This window comes from Pongo pygmaeus, chromosome X, assembly GCF_028885625.2.
Source record: "Pongo pygmaeus isolate AG05252 chromosome X, NHGRI_mPonPyg2-v2.0_pri, whole genome shotgun sequence".
Lineage (NCBI taxonomy): Eukaryota > Metazoa > Chordata > Mammalia > Primates > Hominidae > Pongo > Pongo pygmaeus.
This window is the reverse complement of record NC_072396.2, coordinates 17,550,796-17,577,364: the sequence shown is the minus strand read 5'-3', so window position 1 is coordinate 17,577,364 and position 26,569 is coordinate 17,550,796. Positions and strand designations below refer to the sequence as shown.

Below are 26,569 nucleotides of genomic sequence, written 5' to 3'. Positions count from 1 at the left end.
GAAAAGGAGGGATTAACTATGTTTAAGATGAGGAACTCCCTCATACCCAGAGAGGGGCAGTAGTGGGAAGAACAAATCAGAAAACACATAGCATGCTGCCAGGCACAATGAGAAATCAATTCCGACATACTTCCCACGCTGTGGCACACCTGACAAGTTTTATTTGGTGATGCCATGTCCTAGTCAATGAAGGAATGTTAAAAATGAGATCTAAAGCTCATGCCCCAGAGGACACTTGATCTTGTGCTAAAATCCCTTAAAAAAAAAAAAAAGTAGGAAGAGTTATGATCCTCAAAGGCTGTTGGAAAAGCACCAATTTAACACTCCAAATTTAAACAGCTTTTACTAATACTACAACATGAAGTTTACAAAAACTGGAATGCATCCACTTTAGCTCCAGAAATAAGAGCTAGAAAGAACTAACCCCAGGCATTGGCCTACATTAACAGAGCATTTCACCCAATAAGAAATGAATTCAAGTCTGTTTCAAGAGTCAAAATTAAGCTTGGGAATTCCCATCACTTTTGGAGTCATGGTTGATCTATAACCTTAATTTTCTATTTTGTAGCATCACCTTCCAGAGCTGGTGGTTCCCAAAATAGGCTATGTACCAGAACCAACTGGGGAGCTGCCTAAAAATACAGCTTCTCAGGCTTCCATAATTGAAATTCATCATCCACATTCATTCATATTTATTCTCATTCTCATATTCTCTCTCTCTCTCTCCTTTCTCCTATCGTATTTTTCTCCCACTCCCCCAACTCCTTCCTCTCCCTCCACCCATCTCTCTTTGAAACTGAATGAACTTCACATTTGGGAAATATTGTACCACAGCATAAGCCTCAACATTACATTGATTCCTCTGTTCCAACGTTCAACAAATAAGCCTAGGATGATAGCTAGCTTATCACAACAAACATGACTGACTTATTAAAAATATGCAAGAAATAAAACAGCAAAAGAGAAAGCAACAACTTCTTTCTTATCCTTATAACTAGAGCTCCAAATAGTAATGTCTTCTGTAGCCACTTTGTTTTTAACTAGATTCAACTTGGTTCAATGATGGCTCCATCAACAAAGAGCTGAGGACACAGGGACAGCCATTCTCCATGACTCCACAGACACAGGTCTGACTCTCCAAAAAACTGGACAACTTTTATTTTTCTCCTTGGAATCCACTCCATATATAAGCACATATAGTTGCCTTCCTGGTAGCGAAGCATAATAAAAATATTTGAGATTTCTGCTTTGGAAATGGAAAATACCAACTCTGGGCCTCCAACTGATCTACCCTATAAGTTCCTTACTCTACACAAAACCCAAAATGGCTTGTTGAAATCCTCTCAACCTCAAGCCTTCTCAATTTTGCACTTAGTAACAAGACCCTATATTCACACGGAGTGATCCTTCGTGATCCTTTCAGTGAAACTTAAAAACTTGAAAAGTATCACCCTGTTCTCATACCTGAAAAGAGAGAAAGGGTAAAAAGCCAAAAGGTTTCCTCGTAATAAAATACAGGACAAATAAATAGAGAGAAACAGACACACTATCACAGAGGTATCAATCTTCTACTCACTGACTTGCTGTTTTTTATTTTAAAATAATTATATAGAAAGTATACAAAAATGGTTTTCTCCTACCTGGATCCTCAGACACGTCCTTTGGTAAGGCTTCATTGATAGTACTTTTCAAAGCTAGTGGTGTTTTGTTTTTTAAGCAAAAAGAAAGAGAAAAGAGGGAAAAAAATTAAAACTACAAAATGTTATTTCTGAGGCAAATTAGATTAAAACAAAGAATCGCTAGTCATCACTTACAAAAACAGGTCTCACAAACCTCAAAAAGTTGCTATAGCATTTACTAAAACAATAAAGACCTCCTGGAGTATAGAAATAGGTTCTCCTTCTACAAAGAGCAAAGATGTATTTTCAACTTTCCAGAGAGAGCACCTCAAGCAGATAGGAGGAGTATTACCAGGAAGTACTGGGAGTTTCTCCCTCTTTCATTCCTGACACCCAGACTGATGACATGAGAATCCCTGGGAGTAAAATCCAGGCTTCAATATTTTTACAGTTTGCCCAGTTATTCCACTGTGCAGTTAGGAGAATGGTCAGAGTACATGCTACTGCAGACAATGTCCAGTTCTACCTGTCTCTCCCAAGCAAGCGTTTAAATAGAGAACATGCAATTACTGTCACTTAATGGAAAACTTATTTTTCATGTTTAGCCCCCATACAATGCCAAATCAATGGCAGGCCTCAACAATAAAACCTGAAATAGCTTCACTGATTTTTAGTCCCTTCAAATAAGCCTCTCATTCATGGGTAGTAAATCAATATCAAATAACAGGCAGAATACTGGCTTGAGGCTTGAAAAAAAAATCTTTGTTCTTGTCCCAAATCTTTTTCTTAATAACTAGGCAAATGATTCATGGTGTCTGAATTTCAGTGTACTCATCTCTAAATTTCAGGTGATAAAACTTACCAGCCTCCATTCAGTTTTGTGAGGACTGAATAAGACAGTATATGAGGAAGAACCTGGTAGATTATAAAGCACTATACAAAGTATAGGAGGTGGGGGAGAGGGTCCCTCCCACACTTCTAGATATTCCCAGGCCAACTCTTCCCTGGGAGTAGCTCTAACACGGAATGCTGTGCTGCACTGCTTCTCAGCTGCCCAGTAAGACAGGAAAATTGTAGCTGGGCTCCATATCACACTCCCACACTCGCAAAGCCAAGAAACAGGTAAACACTAAGGACAGAAGCTCTGTCCAGAAGAGAACTTCCTCATGGATTAGAGCTGTATGCAAATGTGCATTTACACTGATGTCTGGGATCACATCCACAAACACAACATGTTAAGTTCTCAATTCATTCAGCTTCCTGTCATTTCCTAATTGCTACGATCAGATTCCAGTGTAAGGTGTTAAGAGTAGCCTGAGGGTCAGCAATGACTAAGAGGCCAATGAGTTGGAAGACTCTGGACACTCAAGCTCTTGCTGCCACTTCGTGAACTATTGTTTTATGACAATGATTTGAACTACTTAATCTATCCAAATGTGTTTACATGCTGAGAACCGCCCTCATATGCTCTAGAAGCCACCATTCCAAGAGGAGTAGATAACAGAGGTAGAACGTTGGTTAAGGAAGAAAACTCCTTCTTTTCCTACCTTGTTTGTCATCACTAGTTACATCCTGAGTAGGGACAGGAAGGTCAGCCATGTCTTTAACAGATGTCTTCTTTCAAAAAGAAAAGTAAATGAATTAAACTGGTTGGAATAGAAATTAAGTGATGCACACATATGACGAAAAAAAATTTTTTTTTGAGACAGAGTCTCGCACTGTCACCCAGGCTGGAGTGCAGTGGCGCAATCTCGGCTCACTGCAAGCTCCACCCCGGGTTCATGCCATTCTCCTGCCTCAGCCCCCCGAGTAGCTGGGACTACATGTGCCCACCACCACGTCCGGCTAATTTTTTGTATTTTTAGTAGAGATGGGCCTTCACCGTGTTAGCCAGGATGATCTCCATCTCCTGACCTCCTGATCCACCCGCCTCAGCCTCCCAAAGTGCTAGGATTATAGGCGTGAGCCACCGCGCCCAACCGAAAATGTCTTAAAAGCTATTATTTCTTGCCAACATTTCCGTCTGCAGTAAACCCTGCATTTAATACTATCTTATTTTTTTTAGGTTCCTAGTGAGGTATATGTTAATTTGTATTGAAATTTTACATACATAAAGGAAAAAAATGATTCAGATTAAGGCACATTCAGATTTAATATCTGAATTCAGACTGGAATTCAGCCACAGAATTGCATAGCAACTCTTGTCCATTTGGCCAAGAACAAACCTGTTCTTTATGTATTTTTGCACAAACACAAAGAAGTTCTGACAAGTGGCCCCACAATGTGGGTGTTTGCCAAGATCTGTCATGCAGATGGTGTCTAAACCTGATTAAAACAGCCTTCTTGTTGTGGGATAAAAGAATTTTACTGATGAGCAGATTAAAATTTTCTCCTAATGCAAACAGGGGGGAAGCCCTCACACTAATATGAATACCCAAATCTATCAAGTATGAATTAGTTTTAAACCATTTAAAATCTACTTATTGTAAATTTACTTCTTGTAAATTCTCAATTTAACACACATTCTAACTATAGTTAATAACAATGTATGGTGTACTTGAAAACTGCTAAGGGAGTTGATGTTAAATGTTCTCACCACACCAAAAAACGGTAACTATGTGAGAGGTGACAGATGTATTAATTAGATTGATTGCAGTAATCATTTCACAATATATACATAGATCGAAACATCATAAATATATATTTTTTGTCAATTATACCTCAAAGCTGGAAAAGAATATGCACTCTAAGGCCTATAAGATTAAGTTCAAGAATAATATATATTCACATTTGCTTTATTTATATACACAAACTCTGGAAAAATATGTAAGAATTTAAAGGTGAGTTGGTAGATGGGAGGAAGACTTGTCAACATATGTCTTTTGATACTGTTTATATTTAAAACATAGTCACAAATCAAATAAAGATAAGTTGTAACATTTATCTTGAAGGAAGGAGAGTAAATCCCTAGAGCCATCTGGTGTTCCAAAAAGTTAATTGGTTTACCTCTCAGAACCTAAACAACCCCAGAGAGATAAGCAATACTTTTGTTTTTAAACTGTTCTGAAAAAAGAGACCGAAGTATTACTCAGTAGAAAACTGGTCTAAGGTATAACAGTCTTCACTCAGGTAATTCTTTTTTTTGAGATGGAGTCCTGCTCTGTCGCCCAGGCTGGAGTGCAGTGGTACAATCTTGGCTCACTGCAACCTCCACCTCCTGGGTTCAAGTGATTCTCCTGCCTCAGCCTCCTGAGTAGCTGGGACTACAGGCATATGCCACCACGCCTGGCTAATTTTTTGTATTTTTAGCAAAGCAGGGTTTCACCGTGTTAGCCAGGATAGTCTCAATCTCCTGACCTCGTGATCCGCCCACCTCGGCCTCACATAGTGCTGGGATTTACTCATTAAAACGAAGTATCCAGATATAATTTTCTATTCAAAGTCTACTATCTCCAATAGAACAGACAATATATCATAACAGTGCATTTCTTTCATTGTCTTTTCCCACCCGCATTATAAATCAGGCCCCTTTGGAGAATAACATAATTTAGAAGTAGGCAATGTAGATAAAAAGAAATCTCAAAAAATTGTTGAAAGAAATTAAATATCTAAATAAATGGAAAGACATCTCACGTTCATGAGTTAGAAGACTTAATATTGGTAAGGTGGCCATACTCTCCAAACTGATCTACAAATTCAATGCAATCTTTTTTTGTCAGAATTTGGCAAGCTTGTCCTAAATTTCATGTGGAAATGCAAGGAAGTCAGAATAGCAAAATATTCTTGAAAAAGAAGAAAAAAGTTAAAAGATTCACACTTCTTGATTTCAAAACTTACTACAAATCTAAAATTATCAAGACACTGTGGTACTGGCATAATCATAAACACATAGATCAACAGAATAGAACTGAAAACCCAGAAATAAACCCTTACATCTATGGTCAGTTGATTTCCAACAAGGGTGCAAGACAATTCAATGGGGAAAAAAATATCTTTTCAATAAATGGTGCTGGAATGACTAGAAATCCACATACAAAAAAAATAAAGTTGGACCTCTTCCTCAGAACATACACAAAAATTAACTCAAAATCACACACCTAAATGTAAAGGTCTAAAACTATAAAACTCTCAGAAGAGGCCAGGCTCAGTGGTTCACGCCTGTAATCCCAGCACTATGGGAGGCCGAGGTGGGTGGATCACAAGGTCAAGAGATCAAGACCATCCTGGCCAACACGGTGAAACCCCGTCTCTACTAAAAATAGAAAAATTATCTGGGCTTGGTGGCGCGCACCTGTAGTCCCAGCTACTCAGGAGGCTGAGGGAGGAGAATTGCTTAAACCTGGGAGGCAGAGGTTGCAATGAGCTGAGATCACGCCACTGCACTCTGGCCTGGTGACAGAGCGAGATTCCGTCTCAAAAAAACAAAACGAAACAAAAAAACAAGCAAACAAAACTCTTAGAAGAAAACATGGGAGTAAATCTTTGTGATTTAATATTAGGCAATGGTTTCTTAGATATGATGCCAAAAGCACAAGAACACTTACAATTCAATAGACAAGTAATGCAATTTTAAAATGGACAAAGGACGTAGACACTTGGCCAAAGAAGATATACAAATGGCTAATAAGCACACAAAAAGATGTTCAACGTCATTAATCATTAGGAAACTCAAATCAAAACCACAATGAGATACCACTTCATTCCACTAGGGTGTCTAAAATCAAAAAGGCAGACAATAAGTGTTAACAAGGATGTGGGAAAATTGGAACCCTCATACACTGCTAGTGGAAGAATGTAAAATAGTATAGTTGCTTTGGAAAGCAGTTTGGTGGTTCCTCAGAAAGTTATGATATAATCCAACAACTCCACTCCTAGGTATATACTCGAGAGAACCGAAAACACACATCCACACAAAAACTTGTACATCTATGTTCATAGCAGCATTATTTACAATAGCCAAAAGTGGAAGCAATGCAAATGTCCATCAACTCATGAATGGACAAACAAAATGTAACATATCCATGCAATGCAATATTATTCAGCATTAAAAAGGAATGAAGCACTGATACATGTTATGATCTGAGTGAACCTTGAAAACATTATACTAAGTGAAAGAATACGGTCACAAAACACTACATACTACATGCTTCCATTTATATGAAATGTCCAGAATAGGCAAATCTAGAGACAGAAAATAGACTAGTGATTATCAGAGGCTGGCAGAGACAGTGGAATAGGAAGTGACTGCTCATGAGTATTGGGTTTCTCTTTGGGCTGATGATGTTCTTCTAAAATTAAACTGTAGTGATGGTGGAACAACTGTTAATATAATAAAAATTACGGAATTGTATACTTTAAATGGGTATGGTATGTAAAGTCTCTATCAATAAAGCTGTTTAGAAAAAGGAAGAAATCCAGTAATGTAAGAGACACTCATAAAAAGAAATATACCTGAAATTATCATCTGTAATTCTTAATGGAAATAAGTACATGGCTACAGCTCTGTTGTCTTTAGAAAAAGATGTATCACTAAGCCAATTTCTCATGACCTGAGACCTAAATCAGCTGCAGCTTTGTTCAGAACACAACCACCTATACTGGAGTCATCGATCACAGGGCTGGTTCCAAAATCTAATTAAACTCCATGCACTCATGATAGATTAAAAGACTGGTAGAAAGAACAATCAGTAATAGTTTAGAAGAACATGAAATATTGAATCATTATTGCAATCTGACCCGTACTTCTTAAATGAACAAACCATCAATAAACCCTATTACTTTGTCCTTGAATTCTGTTTACTGCATTCATTGTCTAAAACCATAGCATCCTCAAAAATAACAATTTAGTTGGAAAAGAGGGATTTTTTGTTGTTGTTTTGCTTTCTTCTTTGGATAGGGAAAAAAAAAAGACTAGGTAGTTTTTAATCTCCCCTCCCCAAGGAGGCCACTTAAAGTATACAAAAGTATATAAAACTAGCTGCATATAATATCCACAAAGGTGAATATATGTAACGTCATCCAAGACATTAGACAGAGAAAGAGCAAGCGAGAGAGACTGTGTGTGTGTGTGTGTGTGTGTGTGTGTGTGTGTGTGTAAGTAACAGAGTAAAACAGACATCAGGGTGTGCATGTGTAACAGATTTTATGGCCATTTTAAAGAAGACCAACTAATAACTTCATCATTTTAGGCAAGCAGGGGGGCCCATCACACACACACACATAGTCAGAGAACCATAGACGTATCCATCCTGGCTTGATAAACAAAGCTCTTTAAACACTGCTAGAGGCCCCAAAGTAAACTGAGGGCCGTGAAAAGTGGCAAACTATTTTATCTGTCTCTTTGTCATATGCATTCTGCAGAAAAAAAAAATTTAACCAAAATTCTTCAAATGCACATCTGTCATTCCTCCTGAAGTGACTTTTCTTTACGTCTGTTTCCCATGAGTAGAAATCTGAGGAAAGTACCATGGAGGATACAACTCAAAGAAAGAGAAGCAAAATGGCAGAGAGATGTTAGTCAGAGGGGCACTGGAAAGGCAGGCTTGACTGGCTCACAGGGGAGCAGACGGTGCCATCCATAACACATGCTACAGGCATGAGGAACTCATGTGAGAGAATAAATCATCATGCACAGTCACAAGAAATTAAAGAAATGTCCCTGTTCCCTGCCTTTCACTTCTGTCATCTCACAATGGTTTCAACTAGGGTCAGAGGACTCTAATAGTCTCTGACTATTACGGAGTCTGTGAATAAAGCTCCATTTATTAAACATTTCCAGATCTTTTAAGGAAGGGAACAGCAGGTATCCTAAATTGTCATCACAGTAATCATAACGGTGATGATGATGATAATGACAATGGTGATGACAACAATAACTATAACAACTCCTATTTATTGATCCATAGCTAAGGCTTCCTAAACACTTGGCTAAGCCCTTCCATCCATGGCCCAACACTGGGGGAATTCTCCAAGTTCCTTCTGGGGATCATCCAAATCAGTCCTCATTTGGTCCAAAAGCTAAAAACCCTGAGGGAGTTCCGAATGTGATTTGGGGCCCTCATATAAAGTTCTCAAACCTCTTCTCAAAACAGTCCTGGTTCAGTATAGCTTATTAATGCCCAACTGATAAAAATACAATTAAAATTGTTTACTAGGGAATTAAAGCTTGGTTAAAGTAAATAACTTGGCTAGAATTTTCTGGCTTAGTTTGGCTATATCTACATTTCACATCTAGAAGGTCTAGAGATTATGTTACTTACTTTACCACATCCAGTTTTAGGGAGAAAATGGAAAAAAATTATAGATACATCTGGTGTCTAGATCTGAAAGGCTGAGCATCAAAGTATTAATAATTACCAAGTATGAAAAGGAAATGTTATAAAAGCTCATTTTCAAACAAAAAAAGTTCATTTTCCAGAATTTATAAAGAACATAGGCTAATGGATTTAACTCCATACACACCCTTATTTATCAGCATATGAAGATTTTTTACCTCCATCCGATTCAAGTCACGAGGTTGTTGATTTGCCGGCAGTGACTCAGAATAAGAATCAAATAATTGACAGTCCCACTTGGGCTTAGGAAAAGCTAAGAAGAAACAAAAAGAATATATAAGAATATTTCCTATAGCCATAGTAATCAGTATTTCCCATCAGCTTTTCTGTGCTTGTTAAATATAACAACAAAATCAGCTAGCTCTGATAGACCACATATGGCATTCATCATGCTGAGGTAGTATTTTCAGTTCTTTACATGGACAACCCAGTACTTCTATTATCCCCATTTCACATGTGATGAAACTGAGAACAGGGCAACTTACTCAAGGTCATACAGCTGATAAATGGAAGAGCAGGGACTTGAACTCTCAGCAGTCTGGCTGAAGGGTATGTGCTCTCAACACTTCATGTTACAGCATAGTAATTTTCCACAATAACCATCACTATCACAATATGTAAGTCTTAACTATGTTACTAGTGTAGTTTCTAATGTATAGGGACATTAACTAAGCAAATACATCATTTAACTATTGTTGGAAATAGGCAAGATCTTATAATGATGTGCACCCACCATGATTTTACGAAATATTTATCTCTTTGGTTGGCAGGAATGATAAAAATAAGAGCATAAATTCTTGCTGATTTACAACAAAGAAAAAAAGAATCACATTAAGGGTTTATTTCAATATGCAATAGTGACACTGTCTGTTATTTCGGTAGTTGAGTGAATTCACATGAGGAAAGATCAGGCTACTTGGTAAGCTAATTACTTCACACCAGGCTATGTCTTAGAAGCAGATTCTGCTTCACTACTTTGTCACAAAGTAATTAGGAAAGAAATATCTCAACAGCTAGAAAATTTGTCAATATTCCAAAGAGGAAAAGCAGACTGTGGCAGATAATAAACAGAAGCCACAAATCAAATTTGTCAAGACAAGCTATTAGGAAATAAAATTGTAATGCAAGGTTTAAAAAAATTTGAATCAAATGTGAAAAGTGGATTGGCATTGTTTTTAATCCTTCCCCACCCTCCCACTCCCATCAGGGACTGAAATGCCAATATCCTTCTGCAGTAACGTACTGGCCATTGGCCAGGCATGGTGGCTCACACCTGTAATGCCAGCACTTTGGGAGGCCAAGGCAGGAGGATTGCTTGAGCCCAGGAGTTTGAGACCAGCCTGGGCAACACAGTGAGACCCTGTTTCATCTGTCTTTGTATCTACCTACCTACCTACCTACGTGTCTATCTAATTTAAATAAATACATACATGCATACATACATACAGTAAGTAAGTAAGGAAGTACTGGTCTGAGTATCAGCACCACATGGAGTTGAGTACAAGCACCTTAATTTGTTCATTTGCTTACTCTGGTCTGAATTTCACCGATTTCTCTTTCTAGTCTATCAATCAAAGCTCTGACTGGTATTATATGACTGATGCTTTATCATGAGCGGATCTTCCTGTGAAGAAAGCTAACACTTTCCAAAACTATAATTTTGTCAATTACCTGCTAAATCTCTCTCCAAGGTGTCCACATCTCTCCATCTCACTGTCGCCCCCCCATTGCAAGCACCCCGCTGCTCCTGACTGGCCAGCTACCACAACTTAGTCTTCTGGTTTCTACCCATGCCCCTCAAAACCTGTTCTCTGGACAGTAACCTGCATGATCATTTCACATAGCAAATCTGATTGTGTCACTTATCTGCCTAAAATAAGGTGACATTATTGCCCGTCATATGTTCCCCACCTTCTTTCTCAGCTTCAACCCAGCCCCTCTACCCCGGTTCTGTGCATGCCAACCACTGTGGCCTGAAATTCCCACTCCTCCTATGCTCCAAGCCCCCTCTCAGAGCCTCCCCAGCATACCTGCTGTTCCCCCTTCCCAGAACCTAAACTTCTCTCTTCTTCACCTATGTAGTCCTTAGCTCAGCCTTCACATCTCAGCCCAAACGTTTAAGGAAATCTTCCCTAAGATCATGCACCCTCTTGCTGCACCTGTACTTCCCCTTCATGGCATGTATCAACTGCCCACAAGTTCATGGGAGTAGGAGCTCTGTTTCATACAGCATTCTGACCACAGTGAACAATGTGGTACCTGTCACGCAGTAAGTACTCCATAGGTATTTTTTAACAAACTCTATGGCAAAAATTTCTACCAGAACCCACCCAATCACCTATCAAAAGGTGACTTTTTTATTTTTTTATTTTTATTTTATTTCATTTTATTTTTGAAATGGAATCTCACTCTGTCACCCAGGCTGGAGTGCAGTGACGCAATCTCGGCTCACTGCAACCTCTGCCTCCCAGGCTCAAGCAATTCTCCTGCCTCAGCCACCCGAGTAGCTGGGGACCACAGGTGCACGCCACCACACCTGGCTAATTTTTGTATTTTTTGGTGGAGACGGGGTTTCACCATGCTGCCCAGGCTGGTCTCAAAATCCTGACCTCAATTGATCCTCCTGCCTCAGCCTCCCAGAGTGCTGGGATTACAGGCGTGAGCTACCTCACCCAGCTGAAACTATCAAAAGGAGACTTTTGATGAAACTATCAAAAGGCTAGCGGGTAAGCCACCAACTAATACAACTCTGTCCTTGAAGTTTTACTATTAGGGAAAAGGGACTATTTCCATAATTGCAAGTAAAATGGCATCAGATACAATTCCTGTTCCATTATTTTAGAAAACAGGCCAGGTGTGGTGGGTGGTTCATGCCTGTAATCCCAGCACTTTGGGAGGCCGAGGTGGGTGGATCACTTGAGGCCAGAAATTCGGGACCAGCCTGGTCAACATGGTGAAACTCCGTCTCTACTAAAATACAAAAATCTGTCAGGCATGGTAGCAGGCGCCTGTAGTTCCAGCTACTCGAGAGGCTGAGGCAGGAGAATTGCTTGAACCCGGGAGGTGGGGATTGCAGTGAGCCAAGATCATGCCACTGGACTCAAGTCTGGGTGACAGAGCAAGATTCCATCTCAAAAAAAAATTATTATTTTAGAAAACAAGCTTGTCTAGTTATGAATGCATGAAGATACCAACCAAATTTATACTCTTCACCAATCTTATCAAAAACGGGATTAGATTTTTTTAAAGACTGAATATAGATCAATTAGAAAAAAGTTGGAAAAAGGTAAGAGTTAAGCTTTAAAAAAAAATAAAAAAATAAAAAAAAAAAACACTAGGCCGGGCACGTTGTCCAGCACTTTGGAAGGCCAAGGCAAGTGGATCACGAGGTCAGGAGATGGAGACCATCTTGGCTAACAAGGTGAAGCCCCATCTCCACTAAAAATACAAAAAATTAGCCGGGCGTGGTGGCATGTGCCTGTAGTCCCAGCTACTTTGGAGGCTGAGGCAGGAGAATGGCATGAACCCAGGAGGTGGAGCTTGCAGTGAGCCGAGATTGCGCCACTGCACTCCAGCCTGGACAACAGAGCGAGACTCCGTCTCAAAAAAAAAAAAGAAAGAAAGAAAAAAGAAAAAAGAAAAACACTAAATGAGATACCATTAAAATGAACAAAAAAATGAATAGGATCACTCATATTTTGCAAAGAAAAGCAAAAAAAACACAGAGGAGACCTAGGTGGTTCTGGCCATTTTCTTAAGCTTCATACAATGATAAACATAGGTGATAAAGCATTTTAAAATATACCGTCACTGAGTTTGATAGAGTTTTATGGGTTCTTTCATGTTTTCTGTTAGAACTACATAATTATTATTTAAGATTAATCCCACAAGCCCTGGAAATGATGTGCAATTTTTGTTTAATTGAAGTGTGTATGATGGATTCTTCCCTTGTTCCTGTATAAATGCATGCTGACAGTCTCCATAAAAGTCCAGGAAGAAACATGGGGCTCATTGGCACTCTTTTTTATAGATTCCCCTCTACTGAACAAGCAGGTCAAAAGAAGCCATTGGCAGTAGGAAAGGAATCAAGAGATTACTACTTTCCTGTTAACATACTTTTAGCTCAGGGCTTTCAGATGTCTAAAAATTATGTCAGTGACTTTTTTTTTTTTTTTTTTTTTTTTTTTGAGAAGGAGTCTAGCTCTGTCACCCAGGCTGGAGTGCAGTGGCGCAATCTTGGCTCACTGCAACCTCTGTCTCCCAGGTTCAAGTGATTCTCCTGCCTTGGCCTCCCTAGTAGCTGGGACTACAGGCGTGCACCACCACATCTGTCTAATTTTTGTATTTTTAGTGCATGGGGTTTCACCATGTTGGCCAGGCTGGTCTCAAACTCCTGACCTCCAGTGATCCACCTGCCTTGGACTCCCAAAGTGCTGAGATTACAGGCGTGAGCCACCACACCCAGCCGTTATGTCAGTGACTTTTGAAATAGTCTGTGAAACACTTGGACACCTACAAAAGTGACTTATCAAATAAGAAGTCATGGCATGTCCCACAGGTTCCATGGCCATATGGCATCAAAACAATAAAACAGTACTAGTCATGACCCCCAAACAGAAAACTCAGTGTGGGTATAGGAGATGAGGTTACCCAGGACTCTCTCCAGGGCTTGAAAGAGGACACAGTGAAGGTATTAAATATAACCCTAGAACAGAACTTGGCCCTTTGCCAGCTATTAATTCCCTTTAGAGAGAGACAAAAGACCCATGTGTCTCCAATCCCAAGAAAAGGGGCTCCTCTATGATCCTGCACTGCCTTGGCAATGAGAGCCATGTAGGCGTCAAGATAGCCCCCAGAATGCCAGTGCTTCTCTGCCCTGATTCAGGAGAAACAGAAAGAAAAGAAAAGAAAAGAAAAGAAAAGACAAGACAAGACAAGACAAGACAAGACGAGGGAGAGAATGAGATGGAGACAGAAAGACGCCAAAGGGAAAAGAGGAGTTTCCCATGCTCCTCAATTGCAAGCTAATTCCTGGGACCCATGAGAGTCTTCCAAGAATCTAAGGGCAGCAGGCTAGAGTTACAGCCTGCAGTAGGCAGAAAGCAGGTATTGTTAGCAAAATCCAAGTCCAGAAATTAGTAGGTTTTGCTCTCTGAACTCTCCCCTTCACATATTTTACGGGGACATTTGAAGAAGATCCCAGAATGGGTCACTCTTCCCCCAACGTGTTTACCTGTCACTTAGCAGCAGCCACAAACTTGGCCTCTTCCCTTTGGTTGAGTTCCTATCCTCTCACTATTTAACACAGAAAATGACAGACTTTTTATTTAAGAGAGTCAGAGGCCCCGAGACAGACTTAGATAAGACATTTGCCACTTTGAGTCTGGTGTCATCATGAGGAAGGGGCTAGACAAGATAATCTAAGGCCTTTTGCAGATCTAATCACAAAATTTATACTCTACTAATAAGTAATTAAAGTTTCTTTAGACACTGCTCCATCTTGCTAATAATCACCCATGACTAAGCTCTCATTTCTTTAACAGCTCTTCCCTAAAAAGTGAGAAAGGTTGTTGAAAGCACAAGCTGTTTCTGGGGCCTCTCAATGAGCACTATACTTCCATGAATAATGGAAATCAGACCAGTACCCACTTGCCTTTGAAAAGGGCAAGACACACTATTAATTTTTCTACTCTCCCAAAGGAATTAATACATATGTTATACTCACCATGACTCTTTCCCATCTAAAGGGTCCAAAACAATAATTTGAGCGAGACTGTTTTATTAAGGAGAAATATAACAGTTCTATTCTAACCTTCTGATATGCTAGAATATTCTATATCTTCATCTGATTGTAGTTACATGGGTGTATACATATACAAAAATTCATCAAGCATACATTTAAGGTTACAACACTTTGCACATTTCACTGCATGTAATTTTTTGACTTTTTTTTTTTTTTTTTTTTTTTTGAGACAGAGTCTCACTCTTTCTCCCAGGCTGGAGCGCAATGGCGTCATCTCGGCTCACTGCAAGCTCCGCCTCCCGGGTTCATGCCATTCTCCTGCCTCAGGCTCCAAAGTAGCTGGGACTACAGGCACCCGCCACCACGCCCGGCTAATTTTTTTCTTTGTATTTTTTAGTAGAGAAGGGGTTTCACCATGTTAGCCAGGATGGTCTCGATCTCCTGACCCATGATCCGCCCGCCTCGGCCTCCCAAAGTGCTGGGATTACAGGTGTGAGCCACTGCGCCCGGCTAATTTTTTGACTTTTAAATTAGGTATAAGAGTTCCATTCCACTCCATTGCCCAGGGCCACCCGGAGACACTGGGGTGTGCCTAAAAATGCCAAGTTAACACTTGGCTCTACAGGATCTTCCTCTTCATTTTATACCAGCTGGGAGGTTCAGTACTTGCCTATTTCACAACTGTCATGAAAGGGTAAGTGACTTTGGTTCAAATCCATGCAGAGGGTATAGAATGAGAAAAACAGGTAATACACACTTACCCAGATCAGCCCTATTCCTCACATTATGAGATGTGAAAGTCTAATAGCAGTTAAAGAACAATAACTGTAAATACCAAGGACTCCCCACAGTATCCGGACATCATTTTAAGAAACAGAAGTTTTTTACACAGCCTGGAGGAAAAGTACTCAAGGTTTACAATTGATGGTGAGGCCTTACCTGCCTGCAGGTATTCTGGCTGCAGAGTTGGAGGCAGGCCCTCAGGCAATGGGTAGCCGTTCTTCCGAGCCACAATGAGATGAAACGCAGCACAGAACTCAGGCAGGGTCAGGGCTCCATCACAGTCGGCATCACTAAGCTCCCTAAATGAAAGAAATGTCATTAGTACCTACCATCGGACTTACAGAACAAGTTACTTGGCCCAAACGTGCCAATAAAACTCCCAGACTCTGTGGTGATGGCCCTACCAGATACCCAAACCCTCCTAGCCAAATCCATTTGAAATCTCTGGGGGCCACTCCGAGGAAGAAAAATGCCAATTGATGGGATCAGCATCAGTAGCATTTTATAAATAAAAATTTAAATTCTTCAGGTTCCCTAGTTGGTGTGTCTTACAACACTGAGGACATAGGACAAGAAACTATGGCACAGAAATAAAAATGATACCCAGAAGTCCATAGTCATTCAGTAAATGCAGGCTGCATGGGGTGAAAAGCCCTGGACATGGTGTTCAAAACAGGCAGAGGAAGGGTGGCCCCCGCCATTTTATAGTTGTCCCAGCCATTATGCAGTTTACCTGGAGCACAGAAATAAGCTCTTTGTTTTTCAGCTTTAAGGGAAAACCTTGAACTTTTCAAGTCATGTAAATTTTTGTACCAAACTGTTCTTTGCTTGAGAACTCCCTCCTGGGAAAATACAAGTAAGCTTAATAAAAAATGGAATGAATTATGTTTTAGGATAAAACTAGTAACTGAAGCTGACTGGAACCAGATAAGACAAAAAGGAAGAAAGGGGGAGTCTTAAACAGGCTTAACTTCAGTCATTATTTCCCACTAAAAGGCACAGACCTATTTACTCAGCACAAAAGAAACTTATTTGTCAAAGTATTATATCTAAGACCCCATAAGCTTAACCATCTCTTAGGTAGACAGGGACAAGTGTACTTGTGTTAGGACAAGCATAGAGATAAGACATATACAAAATTATTCTAGAAAGGTATTACTATTTGAAATAAAATATATTTCTAAGGTAAACTCCATAACTTTCCTTTAGACCATTCACATCCTCCTCCTCCAATTTCGAATGCACTGGGGCCCTGAAATAGCTGTTCCCCAGAGTGAGGGGTCAGGAAACTGCTTCATACACTGGATCGAAAGAATACCATTCAGCTTTCACAGGCGTGTCTCAACAAAAAGATAGGAGGCCTCATGCCAATAATGTTTAGACTGGGAATTCTGCCAAAACAAATGGTATTCTTTTCAAAATGATAATTTCTTTTTTCTTCCCTAGCCAGAAAATCTAATATAAGGGCCGGGCATGGTGGCTCATGCCTGTGATCCCAGCGCTTTCAGAAACCAAGACGGGAGGATTTCCTGAGGCAAGGAGTTCAAGACCAGCCTGGTCAACATAGCAAGACCCTGTCTCTAGAAAAAAAATGAAAAGCTAGCTGGGAGGCTGAGGTAGGAGGATCGCTTGAGCTTAGGAGTCAGAGGCTGCAATGAGCTATAATCATGTCACTGCACTCCAGCCTGGGTGACAGAGTGAGCCCTCATCTCCAAAAAAACAAACAAACAAAAAACAAAACAAAAACAAAACTAATATAAGGTTTTTAAAAACAAAAAAATTATGCCAGAGTATCTATTGTTGAAGAACCTAAATCCAGCTCAGAATCCCAGATACATTGACATGCATGAGTATTACTGGAGTAGTTTTCCAATAAGATGCACAAAACATGACAAGCAATTTTAAATCCTATCATAATTCTGTAAATCCTCATGCAAAAAGCTTTATATAAACATTCCAATGTTTTTAATTACATATTTATAGCAGTGCGATCTCCTGCCCAGTTTTGGGGAAGAACTAGCCCACACACAGCCGAGAGTTTACAGCAGCACCGAGCATTTTCATGAAGGCAAATAGAGCCATCTGGACCATCCCAGCACAGCCCTTCTGGAACCAGAGTGCATAAAGGTGCAGCGGATACCACAGCTGCGAGTCTGAATTAGGGCCCAACTGATAAACACCAGCCAAATTTACAAAGCTCAGAGGCAGCTAGAATAGTCAAATCTAACCTAACTCCAAAATATTCCTCAACCTTCTGTTCACTCAGCCTTATAAAATACAAAAAATAGTTTGTCAAGCTCCTCTGGTTACTTGTATCACACCTAGTAGAAAAGTCTGAAAATGAAATCTACAGGATGGTAAGTCTCATGTGCCCACAATTGCCTAGACTGAAAAGGGATTGAGATGGGGATAATAATTAGGAAATTACTTTAAAATAATAGTTAACACTCATAGTGCTTAATATGTGCCAGACATTGTTCATTATACTTTTCATATAACATTTAATTTTCACAGCAACAAAAATCTGAGTTGTATTCACTCTTGTAGTCTGTTAAAAACATCGTTCAAAACATAAGACTTTAAAAAATGCAAAGGTAGGAACTAAAGGATGAGTTATGGATGATGGTATGAATGTCATATGGCATTAATTGTACTTACCATATATAGGAGAGTTCTGGAATGGAAAGCTTTGATTTGGTGAAGAAGTTCTTCGCCACAGAACCTGTCAAGTGCCATTGTTTAAATAAACCATTGATTACTCAGCTAGAGTAGCTTTTACATTTATATACAAATGAATCACAATTTTTTCATTCAGCAATCTCTTCTGTATAACCACAAACATATTTATTCCTCAAAGCAATTATGAATCATGGGACCAAAAGCAACACATGAATACCTTTTTTAAAAATATGTAAATTACAATAGGACAAAAGAAGCAATAACATAACGTTCATGAAAGATGCAAATCACATAAATTAATTTCTGCTTCATTTTTACTAAAATCTGCAAAATTTTTCCAAAAATTTAAAAGACAAATTTCAAAACTTTGAACAAATTTGGCAGATTTCAAATAGAAATTTCAAATACAAAAGTAATAGAAAACTGACCAAAAAGAAGAAAATTAATACCATTGATCACACCACACAGAGATAAGACAGACATCTTGGGAAAGCTTTTGGTGAGATTTAAGAATTCCTAGTGGCATTTTGAGAAACTTATCCAGGAATCTTTCTTCCTTCATTGTTGATTTACCTGTATCAATTGAAATCAGGCAATCATTCCACTTTACGTGTTACATAACTGCAAGACCCAGCTCTTCTTGAAATGTTAGACCTTACTGAGATTGAATTTGAATGCTTTCAGCTCCCAATACAGTTTGATCTAGCAATTCCACTCCTAGGTATGTATTCAAGAGAAATAAAAATATATGTTCACATAAAAACTGGTACACAAATATTCAAATCAGCATTATTCTTAATACTCCAAAAGTGGAAGAACACCATATGCCTACCAACTGATGAATGGATAAATAAAATGGGATGTACTGATATAATGGAATTATTCAGCCATAAAAAGGAATGAAATTCTGGTACATACAACATGAATAAGCCTTTAAAACATTATGCTGACTGTTGGTGGGAATTAGTACAACCACTATGGAGAACAGTTTGGAAGTTCCTCAGAAAACTACAATTAGACCTACCATATGACCCAGCAATCCCACTACTGGGTATATACCTAAAAGAAAGGAAATCAGTATATCAAAGAAATATGTGCACTCCTATATTTGTTGCACCACTGTTTACAATAGCTGAGATTTGGAGGCAACCTATGTGTCCATCAACAGATGAATAAAGAAAATGTGGTATGTATACACAGTGGGGTACTCTTCAGCCATTAAAAAAAATAATGAGATGCAATCATTTGCAACAACATGGATGGAACTGGAGATCATTATGTTAAGTGAAATAAGCCAGTCACAGAAAGACAAACATCGCATGTTCTCACTTATTTGTGGGATCTAAAAATCAAAACAATTGAACTCATGGACATAGAGAGTTACCAGAGCCTGTGAGGGGTAGTGGCAGGGAGAGAGTAGGGGCGAGGCGGGGATTGCTAATGGGTATAAAAAACTAGTTAGAAAGAATGAATAAGACCTACTACTTGATAGCACAATAGGGTGACTATACTCAATAACTTAATTGTATATTTTAAATAACTTAAAGAATGTAATTGGATTGTTTGTAACTCAAAGGATAAATGCTTGAGGGGATGGATACCTCATTTACCATGATGTGATTATTATGCATTGCATGTCTGCATCAAAACATGTCACATACCCCATAAATATATACACCTATGTACCCACACAAATGTTTTAATTAAAAAAAAAACTAAAACACTATGCTAAATGAAAGAGACACAAAAGGCCACATATTATGAGATTCCATTTCTAGAAAAAGGGATACGTTCTGAGAAACGCATCATGAGGTGATTTCCTCATTGTGCAAACAGCACAGGGTGTACTTACACAAACCTAGATGGTATAGCCCACTATACACCTAGGCTAGATGGTAGAACCTATTGCTCCTAGGCTACAAACCTGTACAGCATGTTCCTGTACTGAATACTATAGGCAGTTGGGACACAATAGTAACAATTTGTGTATCTAAACACAACTAAATATAGAAAACAGCCTGGGCAACATAGTGAGACCTCCTCTCTACAAAAAAATTAGCCAGGCAAGGCATAGTGATGTGCACCTGCAGTCCCAGCTACTAGGGAGGCCGAGGTGGGAGGATCACTTGAGCCCATGAGGTCAAGGCTGCAGTGAGCTGAGATCACATCAGTGCACTCCAGCCTAGGCACAGAGTAAGACCCTGTCAAAAAAGAAAAGGAAGACCCTGTCAAAAAAAAAAGGGAAGGGAAGGGAGGGGAGGGGAGGGGAGGGGAGGGGAGGGGAGGGGAGGGGAGGGGAGGAAAGGAAAGGAGAGGAAAGGAAAGGAAAAAAAAACATAGAAAAGGCAGAGTAAAAATATGGTAAAAAGATGAAAAATGTTTCACCTTTATAGGGCCCTTACCATGAATGGTGCTTGCAGGACTGGAAGTTGTTCTAGGTAAGTCAGAGAGTGAGCGGTGGGTGCATGTGAAGGCCTAGGACATTACTGTACACTACTGTAGACTTTATAAATACTGCATACTCAGGCTACACTAAATTTACCAAAAAAAAATTCCTTTCATCAATAATAAATTAACCTTAGAGTATAAGTTTTTACTTCATAAACTTTAAAATTTATTTTAACCTTCTTGACTCCATTGTAATAACACTTGGCTTAAAACAAAAACACACTGTACAATTTTAAAATAACTTAAAGAGTGTAGTCAAATTGTTTTCAACTTAATAGATAAACGCTTGAGGAAATGGATACCCCATTCTTCATGATGTGCTTATTTCATATTGTGTGCCTGTATCAAAACATCTCATGTACCCCATAAATATATACACCTATGTACCCACAAAAATTTTAAAATTTAAAAAAAATTGCACAGCTGTACAAAAATATTTTTTCTTTATATCTTTATTCTATTATTCTATTTTTAAAATTTTTAAATTTTTTACCGTTTAAACTTTTTGGTTAAAAACTGAAACACAAACACTTATCAGCCTAGACCTTCACAAGGTCAGGACCATTGATAACACTGTCTTCCACCTTTATACTGTGGAGGTGACTAGAAGAAGACAATAACCTGCAGGGAGCTGCCGCCTCCTAGGATAACAATGCCTTCTTCTGGAATACCTCCTGAAGTTCCTGCCTGAGGCTGTTTTACAGTTAACTTTTTTTTAATATATAAGTAAGAGTATACTCTAAAATAACAATAAAAGTATAGCATAATAAAAGGCCAGGTGCGGTGGCTCACGCCTGCAATCCCAGCACTTTGGGAGGCTGAGGTGGGTGGATCATGAGGTCAGGGGTTTGAGAGCATCCTGGCCAACATGGTGAAACCCCGTCTCTACTAAAAATACAAAAATTAGCTGGGTGTGGGGCATGCGCCTGTAGTCCCAGCTACTCGGGAGGCTGAGGCAGAAGAATCACTTGAACCCGGGAGGCGGAGGCTGCAGTGAGCCGAGATCGCGCCATTGCACTCCAGCCTGGGCAACAGAGCAAGACTCCATCTCAAAAAAAAAAAAAAGAAAGAAAAAAAGTATAGCATAATAAATACATAATAAGCTAATAATAGCCATTTATTATTAAGTATTATATACTGTACATAATCATATGTACTAGGCTTTTATACGACTGGTAGCACAGATTTGTTTTTACCAGCATCATCACATTTATGTGAGCACTGCCTTGTGCTACAACATCATGATGGCTACAGCATCACTAGGTGATGAATGGAGCTGGAATTTTTCAGCTCCGTGATACTGTTATGGGACCGCCATCATTGACTGACTGAAACAACCTTATGTGTTAACTGTAGGTAAGAGAAAATCATTGGGGCTATGTGATAGGTACACAGAGGTTTTTTGTACCAGCCAGTCTAGTTGTGTCTCTATCTGAAATTCTGCAAGATACAAAAGTTAAAAGAAAACAAAAACATTTCTAACAAGTACCTGTTTGTATTTGGCTAAATATCTGCATATGTCGTGAAGAAATTCACCTGAGCACAGGGTAACGTTAGCAAGTGGTCAAATCGTGCAATATGGGTTTCTTCTTGTTTTCCTTAATCATGACATCAACATTAATTTGTTGTATCTGTACTATTCTGCCGTCAATAAAGCCATTACCACCAATCAGTAAATGATGTCTTCAATTATTTATACAAGTATATTTCAATTATGTGCCTCATTTCACAAGATAAAACTAATCTTTGCCCACACTTCAATATGGCAGGTTACAATTATTAAGGACATACTGTTATTCTTCAAATTTTAAAGTCTAAAAAGAAAGCTTTATGAATTTTTCTTCTAGACTCTACTATTTCACCGTTAGTCTTTCAGCCTGGTAAAATGTAGCCACACTGGCATTAAACCAGTTCCTCTCAGCTTGAATTTTACATGAGAACTCAACAGGAATCTACATATCTGAAGACAACCCAGAAGAACTGACAAGTGGGAAAGCACTGGCCAATTTTCTCCCCCATTTTAATTTCTCTCAGAAAAACTGGAGGACAAACATTTGAGCCAAAGAAAACAAGCCTGAGTTTGAAGTTTGAAGGCACATATAACATAAAAAGACTTGTGACACCAACTCCTTAGGAGGCCACATTCTGTCCTTGCCCGAGCTCCAATATAACGAGGAAGCAATGAGAGGTGGCCCCTTGGGGCAACACGCTAGCATTTCAAGAACTGCCTCAGCTGATAAGGTGCAGGGTCTGGGCCAAGTTGCCCCCAAATTCCCACTTAAGCCCTTTGAAATGGAAATATAATTTTCCAAACGTCACTGGCAATTTTTTTTTGCATGGTTCACATCTGATAAGAAATTCGACTTTAGATGAAAAACAAACTGAAATCACAGAAGGCTGCCATACTCATTTTGCGTGAATGATTTCTCAAGATGGTGGCTGTGATTCTGCTGAGAGTGATGCCTGGGGAGCCCACATTCTTACCTGAAATGAAAGAGCTTGGGTCTGGCTGAAGGGATCGGAACTGATTGACATAGTACTCGCGCTGTTCTTCTGTTATCCTCCAGGGTTCGTCGGGGTAACTGCTGTTATCCTGTAGTTCTCTCTCCACTGAAAAGGACTTTAAGAATAAATTAAAAAGTAAATGCTCAGAGAACCTGTCTTTAGTGAGAAGTAGAAAAATTAAACACCAATAAAAGTTATCATGTGTTATGCTTAATTTTTTTCCTCAGGTGAAGAAATTTAACTGCCTCATAACTAGAATCTAACTAGAACAGAAACTTAAGGGTAGACATCATGCTTCATGTATTTTTTGTATTCTTCAAAGTTAACAGGACTGAGGCATGAAATACTGAATACTCAGTAAGTGACAAAAAATTTCTAATTGTAATAAAGGGTTAAAAAAAGATGATCATTCTTATTTTCCACTATTCCTCACATTTTCATTCTTTCAGATTAGCTGGGTGGATAGTGAAATAATCTGGATTCTTTTTAAATGACAAAAAAGAAACTAGAACAACTATAACCACATCTTTTTTACTGTTGCCGTTACACTGAAACGCTGTATAAATCCAGGAATCAAAAGCTCCAATTCAAATCCCACATTTCCAGCTCCTACTTGAGTGGCAAGTCAGGACCACTGAACCTCTCGTTCGGCATTTGTGAATTACAGATAATATTTAGTAACAGCTGGGTGGTGAGAACAGCTGTTATGGTACCACAATAAACAGGGTAACAAGGGGTGCATCAGACCCGCCACTAGAGGGCATGCAAGTCAAATTTGAGGATTTAAGAGCCTAGAAAACCAGGGAAGCAGTGCGGGAGAAAAGAAAGCTATGGTAGGCATTGGCAGACGAAGGGAAATGTCGATGCTAGGGGGAGGCATGGGCCTTCGTTCTATCCCTCCCATGAACCCTAAGACTAAAGAGGTACTTGCCAAGGGCCACCTTAACAGGACCAAGAGGTGAACACCAGAAGGATGAGGCTTGGCCGGGTGCAGTGGCTCAGGCAAGTAATCCCAGCACTTTGGGAGGCCGAGGCAGGTGGATCACGAGGTCAGGAGTTCAAGACCAGCCTGGCCGACATGATAAAACCCCATCTCTACTAAAAATACAAAAATTAGCCAGGCATGGTGGTGCATGCCTGTAATCCCAGCTACTCGGGAGGCTAAGGCAAGAGAATCACTTGAACCTGAGAGGCAGAGGTTGAACCTGGGAGCGGAGGTCGCACCACTGCACTCCAGCCTGGGCAACAGAGTGAGACTCTGTCTCAAAAAAAAAAAAAAAAAAAAAAGTAAAAAAAAAAGATGAGGCTTTATGACATAAGGAGGCTAGGAAAGAAGGGGAGGGGTATTGCTGCTAAAGAGCCATCAAGGTGCCTGCTTCTGAACACACTGTCAAGAAGGGAATTAATCGTTGGGCGGGCAATTCCACCCACTAACCCTAGAAAAGACAGCCGGCCATCTCCTCCCCTTCCCCACACCCACACACACACCATTCCAGGAATTAATTCTTCCCAGGAACGCCTGTCTCCCCTCTGACAATGTTCAGAGAAAGAAGAATAGAAAATGTTGAGCTACTGTAAAACCTTGAGATGTCATCTCTGAAGTAAAATATGTATTACGTTGATATCTCACACTTTGGGTTAAGGGTGCTTTGGGAAGGCCAGGACAATGAGATGAAATACTACCTGTAGAATGGATATTTCCAGAAGTGCTAAGTGAGAATGCACCCAGCAAACAGGCTATTCCTCAAAGTCATCTGGGTCCTTTAGTCAGAAGGAAGGTTACATAAAGAGGTTGAGAGCTGTAGGGTTGTTAGTCATTTGTAATAAATATATCATTTTCATACTAGATGAGTTTCTACTAAACATGAATCAAACCATTCTTAAATGTTCAAGAAGTCATTATCCATTAGTTAATACCTTAAATTTCACAGAGTGCTTTGATATGTACAAAGCATTTCACACACTCCTACTTGTTTGAGCACCTCAAGACTTTGGAGATATAAGCGGGTATTAATTATTATCCTTTTTCCGAGCTCAGGGAACATACCCATATCCCTTAGTGAACCCCTGCAGGCAGCAAATGATGACCCTTTTTTTTTAATTATTATTATTATTATACTTTAGGTTTTATGGTACATGTGTGCAATGTGCAGGTAAGTTACATATGTATACATGTGCCATGCTGGTGCGCTGCACCCACTAACTCGTCATCTGGCATTAGGTATATCTCCCAATGCTATCCCTCCCCCCTCCCCCCACCCCACAACAGTCCCCGAAGTGTGATGTTCCCCTTCCTGTGTCCATGTGTTCTCATTATTCAATTCCCACCTATGAGTGAGAATATGACCATCTTTTTTTAATCTCTTATTCAAAGGCAGGATTTTGTATATCGGGATTTTTTTTAACTGGGTTGCATCTATCTGAATTTTTTTCAAAAACCTCTTATTATTATAAAAATAAACAGGCCCAGAGCAGTGGCTCACACGTGTAATCCCAGAACTTTGGGAGGCTGAGATGGGTGGATCACCTGAGGTCAGGAGTTCAAGATCAACCTAGCCAACATGGTGAAACCCCGTCTCTACTAAAAAAAATACAAAAAATTAGCCAGGTGTGGTGGCAGGCACCTGTAATCCCAGCTACTCGGGAGGCTGAGGCAGGAGAATCACTTGAACCTGGGAGGTGGAGGTTGCAGTGAGCCGAGATCGTGCCATTGCACTCCAGCCTGGGCAACAAGAGCAAAACTCTCTCTCAATAAAAATAAGTAAAGCAAAAAAGATCAAAATCCAGTCCGAGCAGTAAACAACCAAACAGACCACACAACCTTCCAAAATACTCCCACCAAATTCCAAAGCCATGCCCTAGCAGCACTTCCTGAATGAGCCCAGATGTCTGACCAGGTTCCATTGGTAGAACATAGGGTGGAGGATGTCAGCTTGAATTGGATTAGATTACTGGCCATGACATAATGTGGAGAACTCACAGGAGCACTGCCCTCCAGGTCAGCCCTGACAGAAACAGCCGGAGCAAAGGAACCTAAAAGCTAGGCATGGGCAGGAGAGACAAGAACAGACACCTATGAGTCAACGATTTAGTGGCAAAGATGATTTGTGAAGAAGGTGGGATGTGGGTCGGAAGCTCTGTCCCACCACTTCCCAGTGAATGAAGCGGCCCTTATCACAGCTGCAGCTGCTTCCACATAGCTGCTGCGGTCAAAAAGGAGCCCAGAGTCAGTTTCCTTGACCATCACCATTCTGTTTGCTATAACTGATCTGTAACATTTTGCAAAAATACAGTTCCATTGAAAAAAAAGAAAAAGAGAAGAAATCTCCAAGCTGGATGTTGGGTCTGCTGCATTCCTGAGTCTGACATGGAAGCTGCTGCTTCCCTAGAACACGCCCTTTCCCTCCTGCTCATGAAGCTGCTGCATAGCTGTCCCTGTCAGTCCATGTGTGCTCTTT

General features: G+C 39.8%; 1 protein-coding gene and 1 non-coding gene across 7 annotated transcripts in view; one reads left to right on the top strand and one right to left on the bottom strand.

Moving 5' to 3' along the window:
• Window positions 1–26,569, bottom strand: part of REPS2 (RALBP1 associated Eps domain containing 2) — a 214,503-nt gene that overhangs the window by 81,363 nt on the left and 106,571 nt on the right. For 5 of the 6 annotated variants that reach the window (XM_054471913.1, XM_054471914.1, XM_054471916.2 and 2 more), the window contains exons 6-11: window positions 23,091–23,226; window positions 18,138–18,201; window positions 15,636–15,778; window positions 9,112–9,206; window positions 3,167–3,236; window positions 1,641–1,694 (exon numbers count right to left, since the gene is read on the bottom strand). In XM_054471913.1, coding sequence (XP_054327888.1) covers window positions 1,641–1,694; window positions 3,167–3,236; window positions 9,112–9,206; window positions 15,636–15,778; window positions 18,138–18,201; window positions 23,091–23,226 — 562 coding nt within the window. The remainder of the gene's footprint in view (window positions 1–1,640; window positions 1,695–3,166; window positions 3,237–9,111; window positions 9,207–15,635; window positions 15,779–18,137; window positions 18,202–23,090; window positions 23,227–26,569) is intronic. The other variant, XM_054471915.2, reaches the window with a different exon arrangement.
• LOC129025539 (small nucleolar RNA SNORA16B/SNORA16A family) lies at window positions 26,275–26,406 on the top strand. Its single transcript, XR_008497287.1, has one exon. It is a non-coding gene; the product is annotated as a small nucleolar RNA SNORA16B/SNORA16A family (small nucleolar RNA).